General features: G+C 40.5%; 1 protein-coding gene across 2 annotated transcripts in view; it reads right to left on the reverse strand.

Annotated features, from left to right (window-relative positions):
* The window catches only part of BCKDHB (branched chain keto acid dehydrogenase E1 subunit beta), a 201083-nt gene that overhangs the window by 135600 nt on the left and 58722 nt on the right, over window positions 1-6761 (reverse strand). For both annotated transcript variants that reach the window (XM_023517276.1, XM_023517275.1), the window contains exon 5: window positions 5415-5523. In XM_023517276.1, coding sequence (XP_023373044.1) covers window positions 5415-5523 — 109 coding nt within the window. The remainder of the gene's footprint in view (window positions 1-5414; window positions 5524-6761) is intronic.

Here is a 6761-nt window from a genome sequence, read left to right on the forward strand (position 1 = left end):
GTTTTCAGCAGGTGTCCATCTTTTTAATTGAAAAAGTCGTGCAGAAGCTCACAAGGGCTCCGGAACTGCTGTGTTTCATTCACTGCAGTCAAGGATCCAGTTGACGTTTAGGAAACCTTCTTGCCTTAGTGGATTTTGTTGCTACAGCAGAATACCTGAGACAGTAATTTTACAAGAGAAATTAATTTCTCACAATCTAGAGGCTGGGGAATCCAAGTCTGAAGGGCCTGCCCCTGGTCATCCCACAGCAGAAAACAGGACAAGACCGTTGAAGACAGCCAGGGGCCAGGCCTGCTTTTACAACAAGCCCACTCTGGCTGTAACTCACGCCTCCCGCTGCTCTGATGTTAACCTGTCTCTGGGAGCAGAGCCCTGCCATTCATGTACCTCCCAGAATTCTGAGCCTCTCTTTGTTCTAAAAGTCCACAAAGTCCTAATTGCCATGTCAGCTACGGGGTGGTGAACCATAAAAACAAATTTATGAAAATTCATTTTTTCATAACAAATTCTTTGATTAAAACAGATGCCACAGAGAAAGATGAAACTTTTCTTGTCTCCTTTGGTGCTTAAAAAAGAAGGAAGCTGAAGTCAGAAGGCCCCAGGCTCCCCCCGACTGTCCCTGAGTTCCGACCCATCCCAGCAGGTCCATCTGGTTTCCCCCACTTCCTTTCCCTCTACCCTTCCTGACAGTCGCCCTGTGGTCTTCGGGCTACAGCACCAAACCCAGAAGCAACAACCTCGTTAGACTATTTAGCTTCCACAGCTGCGTGTGGTTGGGTGCTTAGAATACGTCCCTTATTATGTCTTCTGGAGTTTTTCTTCTCTAATCAGACCCTGACTGATACAGTCAGATTGAAAGAGCAGCCTCCTCCCTGTAAAGGCTGCGGATTAACCCATCAGACGGATGTAGCTTAGCTTACTAAGCCCCCGAAAGTCCCCCAGTAATGGACAAAATGAGTTGTTTCCAGGCCTCACCCTTTTAAGTGATGCTGCAATGAGCAGGGTGACATTTTTTCACATTTTTGCCAATTTATCTCTGAAACAGATCCCTAGAAGTAGACTATGGATCAAAGAGTAAACGGCCGTGTTATTTCTCATAGTTCTACTTTCCCCCAACATGTATATCTCCTGTTAGAAACCATGCACGTGACGACAGCAGGGTACTGTCCCTCAATATCCATCTCCCCTCACTGTGCAACCAAATGTTCAGTTAGGCGTTTAAGCTGAAGACCACTCTGCCCTCAGCCCCCTTGTGGCCAGGTGTGCCCAAGGCCAATAAGATGTGAAATTTAATATGTGCAATTTTCAAGTTAAAGAGAAAAATACTTTTTCCTTTCCTCCATCCCAGTAGCTAAAATATATACAGTATGTGCTAATGGGAGCTGGAGCAGCTGTCTGGGACCAGGAGCTGAAAACTATTTGCTGGAGACAGCACAGCAACCAGAAAGAAGGGCCCTCGAAGACAGAGGAGCCCCCACTCCAGCCCTGGACTGCTGACCGAGGCATTTCTATGAAAGAGAAATCTCCAAGTTGCATAAGGCATTACGGGTTTTATTGTCAGCCTAATATACCTAACTTTTTGGAATTGTGATTTGTGAACATACGTGTTTAAGACATCATCCCATTAAAAAAATATAAAAGCTCAAATGCATAGATTTTATAAAAAAAAAAAAATTACCACAGACCATCCAAAAACTATCTTTTCATATCCTTACTTGCCTGTTCAATTGAGCAAACATTATGGTTGACCCCTGAACACCAGTTTTCTCTGGGCAGGTCTAATTCTACTTGGATTTTTCTCAACCAAATGCAGATTGAAAAACAGCATATGCAGATTTTGGTGTACAAGGGAACCAATCTCCTGAGAAAACCAAGGGAATAGATTAGATAATTAACCTAATAATTGACTATTATGTAATGAGCATAACTTCCAATTAACACTTTTTTGAGACAGAGTCTCACTCTGTCCCCTTGGGTAGAGTGCAGTGGTGTCATCCTAATTCATAGCAATCTCAAAATCCTGGGCTTAAGCGATCCTCCCAAGCAGCTGGGACTACAGGCATGTACCACCACAGCTGGCTAATTTTCCTATTTTTAGTAGAGATGGGGTCTCAATCTTGCTCAGGCTGGTCTTAAACTCCTGAGTTCATACTATCCTCCCAGCTTGGTCTCCCAGAGTGCTAGGATTACAGGTATTAACGACCACACCTGACAACTCCCAATGATTTTAATAAATCTCAGGCTTGTACTATAGATTTATAATGATCCTACATCTATACCTATTACTCCATAAACTTTAGTCTCTAAATGAACACTTTTTTTAAACTTTTAGAAGTTTCTGTTTTGGTTCCCTCTATTTTAACTGTCCCCAAATGTCTGCTAAAAATTTAAGGATGGGGGCAGAAACCAATCCATTAAATTACTTTTCGTGGATCCTACAAGTCTTCCTGAGGTCACTACTTAGAAATTATCAGGCTGCTCTGGTCTTTGAAATGCATCCAAAGCATCTTCTTGTATCTGTCTGATTGAAAAACTTGCACAGGGCTCCTCAATCAAATGCTGTATCAAAAATGCACCATTATGTTTATATTTTTCCAAACACCTAAGTTTGGAGTTTACTCCATTAGTGTAAAGTAAATCTGAAACATTAGACAAGGCTACAGCACAGCGGGCTGAACACAGGCGGCTATTACAGAATCACAGCATCCAGAGCCAAAAATTAACAAAATGTGATCATTTGCAAGATACTGATTTGCACCAGAGGTCAAGGTAAGGAAACCACGGGTCAAAAGCACTCTGTGCACGTAAGGACTAAGTAAAATAAGTGGAGACAGACGACATCAGTTACTACTTCAGAACTGACCTTGGGCAGCAGTCCTCAAACTTCAGCACAGGTCAGAATCTCCGGAAGGGCTACTGAGACAAAGAGGGCTGGGCCTGCTCTCAGACCAGCTCACTCAGCAGGTCCTAGGTGAGGCCTGACGATTTGCATTTCTAATAAGCTAACAGGTGATGTTTATTCTGCTGGCCCAGGGATGAACTTTGATAACCACGTAGAGAACTCTAATTTGAAGAGTAGGTGGCTGGCTCCCTCTTTCCCTCCCTCTGCAGAGAAGCGCTCCACATGTGAAAAAAGTGGCACCTGTGCGATCTCTACTGAGCAAGGGGGAGTCTGAAAGGGATTCAGTGAGAGTCCTGGAAAGGGCACTTAATCAATCCCCAGGAAACTTCTGAAAGCCTTCAGAACTCAGCAGAGTCTTTCACATTCTCTCCCAGGGACAAGCCTAGAACAAATTTCTCCAGCTCTTTCTCTCTTTTTTTTTTTTTTTTTGAGACAGAGCCTCAAGCTGTCCCCCTGGGTAGAGTGCCATGGCATCACAGCTCACAGCAACCTCCAACTCCTGGGCTCAAGCGAGTCTCCTGCCTCAGCCTCCCAAGTAGCTGGGACCACAGGCACCTGCCACAATGCCCAGCTATTTTTTTTGGTTGCAGTCGTCATTGTTGTTTTGGCGGGCCTGGGCTGGATCCAAACCCGCCACCTTAGGTGTATGTAGCTGGCGCCTTAGCCACTTGAGCCACAGTGCCGAGCCCCAGCTCTTTCTCTTAGCTAGACTCCTGTAACATTAAGTATCTCCCTGGCCAATCATGATTTCAAATTTTACAGCAAAGCGAATATTACTATTTCAAATGTTTCTTATTCAGTCTTCATGTATTAAATACTGAAAAATCTCTGAATTGGGTGGCTCACATTACAAATATAACACCCGTAGTACACACAAACTGATAGAAACCATTTTCACCTACTCAATGATGTCTTCCTGCTCACCTCAAGATTTTAAATTTACATTTTTTGTTCTATAATGGGATACAGATTGTAACATATTCCATGAAAAATTTAGAGAGTCAATTTAAAACCCGTTTTAAGCTCACTCTTAAAGCTTAATTGGAATTCTGATAAATTTCCAATTAAAGTATAAAATGACACAACCCCTTTGAAAAACTCACCAAAAGCAGAATAGCATAGACTGTGATATATTCATACGATGATTATTTATACAACAAAATGCTACGAATTCAATAATACTGTACACGCCTCAGATTTTCAGTTGTTCTCTTCCCCATTGCCAAGAAGTAGTTCCAGAAACATAGTAGCAATATCCTAATGCTATTCACAAGACATTACCTTGGTAAAGAGGTGAAGGAGGGAAGTTGCTTTTCTTAGCATTAAAAAGTAGAATACTTAGAATAATAACAAGCTACTTAGTAATAACAACAATAAGCAATGAATATTCACATAGTTAATGATAATGTTCACTACTTAGTAGTAATGTTCTAACATTGTATATAGTTGCACATTACTGTAACAGAAATGAACACTGAATATTCATACAATAGAATATTGAGTACTATTAGCAATGAAAAAGGAATAAAGTACTGATACAAGTAACAACATATATGAATCAACATGAGGTTTGGCCAAAGGTAAACAAAAAATTTATACTGTCTGATTCCAGTTAATTAAGCACAAAACACATACAACTAATCTGACCACAATCAGAGTGGCTACGTGTGTTGGGGAGAGTGGATAGCAGAGGGAAGGGAGACGGTGCTCCCGGGACAGTTAGAATGTCCTGCACCTTGTCTATTTTTTCTTTTTTTTGCAGTTTTTGGCCAGGGCCGGGTTTGAACCTGCCACCACCAGTACCTTGTTTTACACAATGCTTACACGGACATATACAGGGTCATCCAAAACCCACAGTGGATACTTAACTCTTGCATTTTATTGTACATAAATGATATCACAATAAAAATGTGTTTTTTAATTTAACCATAAGGAATAGAGTGAAGCAACATTTGTTGAAGCAATGTTTCTGGAAATCAAAATAAAATATACCTCAAAACAAAACATTCACTACTTCAAATTTTCATTATAGCCTAGAAAAAAAGCAACCACAGATGTATGTTTATAGAATCGTGATTCTGAGCTAAGAGGAATGACTAGACATCTCAGGCGACTTTAGACAGTCTTCTGGAGTGGGTGTGAGGGTGCAGAGTAATTGTGAACACGGCCTCTGTCGTGATCAAAGGCATCCTGATTTATGTGACCACCTTTATTACCACTTTAGCTAACAGGGAACCTTCGTACTATTCAGTAAATGAGCTCTGTGACTGCTTCATTCACTAAGCACATTTCCTGAACACACACCACGTTTCTAAACATAGTGCCTTGGTTCTTGCTGCCCCCAGATGGACTTTGTCCAAACGCGAAACGTGTACCCAAAGACACTAAGTCTAGATGAGAATCAGAATTTTGTCTACCAAGAAAATACATGATTTTTATATAAAAAGATATGAGTTTTTTGAGCAGTAAAAAATACATAAAGATATTTGCCAATACAAATGAAAATATTTACCTGCTGCCCTGTAAAGTATTTTAGGTTCAAAAAATATACAAGGATTTTTGTCCTCTATGCACGACAAAAGAAGGCCCTTGGCCTGGAAAGGGCTTCTGGGTATAACCACCTGCAAAAACAGATTTTTTAAAAGGACAGTTTTAGTAAAAATATACCCCAGTAAACACACAAGAAGGATTGATATATAAACTACCAATTGTTACTAACTGAAAATAGTAACCTGGCATTTATTTGAGCCTAATTACCATTTATATTATTTATATACCATCCCCCCAAACATCCTTTTATTTGATAATATTTATCAAATGCCTACCACATGTTGATAACCAAGCTACTGGTCTCTTAAGGAGCTAACTTTGCCTATAAAAAGAAAAGGAAACTGCAAAAAGCATTCAAAGCAAAAGCGTAAAACTGTCAAGATCTACTTGATTTACCTGTAAAGAAAGAACTCTAATACTCTGCCACTTTCAGAATGCACTCAGCTCTTATCCGGTTTTAACATGCCAAAATCACCTTCTATCCATGAGAAAATAAGTCTTCATTTATTAAGTGGAAACATAACCCCTGAATTGTATAATCCGATCACTGTGATGTCCAAAAGGAGGGCATGGCTACTCAACACCCTGCTGGACAGGAAAGGGCTCCAGGACCTTTCTGAGGATGAGGGTGACAGTGAGGAAGATAATGACAGTGACAGCAGGAAGTGCAGGTGTTAACCTGGCCAAGCACTCTGTGTGGATCACCTCATTTACTACTCATCCCAGTCCCACTCGGTCGCTATTATTAACTGCCCCAAGTTAGAAAGAGACTGGGGCTTAGAGGGTTCAAGTGGCTAGGGTCACATTGCTTACCAGACCAGGGATTCTCACCCAGTTCTAATACTGAAGCCTAAACTCTCAACTTCTGTACCATGTTGCCTCAAACCAAACTGGGGCCCGACTGTTAATGATTATAAAATAACTGTATGAGGAGAAATATTACATAGAGTTATTAAAATAAACATAATTTATCAGAGGCTCAAATAGGATTTCTTGAGGCAAACTACACTAGCCATTTTTATTAACGGGTTTTTATTAAAATAAAATAGCAGCACAAATGTCACTATTTTCTGTAAATAGACTTCTGAACACACAATGTCTTTATCTTATGTTCTCACTTTAGTTTCTCCTTATCTGCTTTCTCCATATATTTATTTTTAGCCTTTTGTACTTTCAGTATTTTCATTTGAGCAGGAAAAAAAAGCAGAGTAGGGAAAGCGGAGTGAGAAAGAGAAGGGAGGATGAAGAGTAAAGTTCTGTTCCTAAAAACACTGAGTGATGTTATGAACATTAAATGTGTTTCTGTCCC

The sequence above is a fragment of the Otolemur garnettii genome, unplaced genomic scaffold, assembly GCF_000181295.1.
Source record: "Otolemur garnettii isolate 467f Iridium unplaced genomic scaffold, OtoGar3 scaffold00107, whole genome shotgun sequence".
NCBI lineage: Eukaryota > Metazoa > Chordata > Mammalia > Primates > Galagidae > Otolemur > Otolemur garnettii.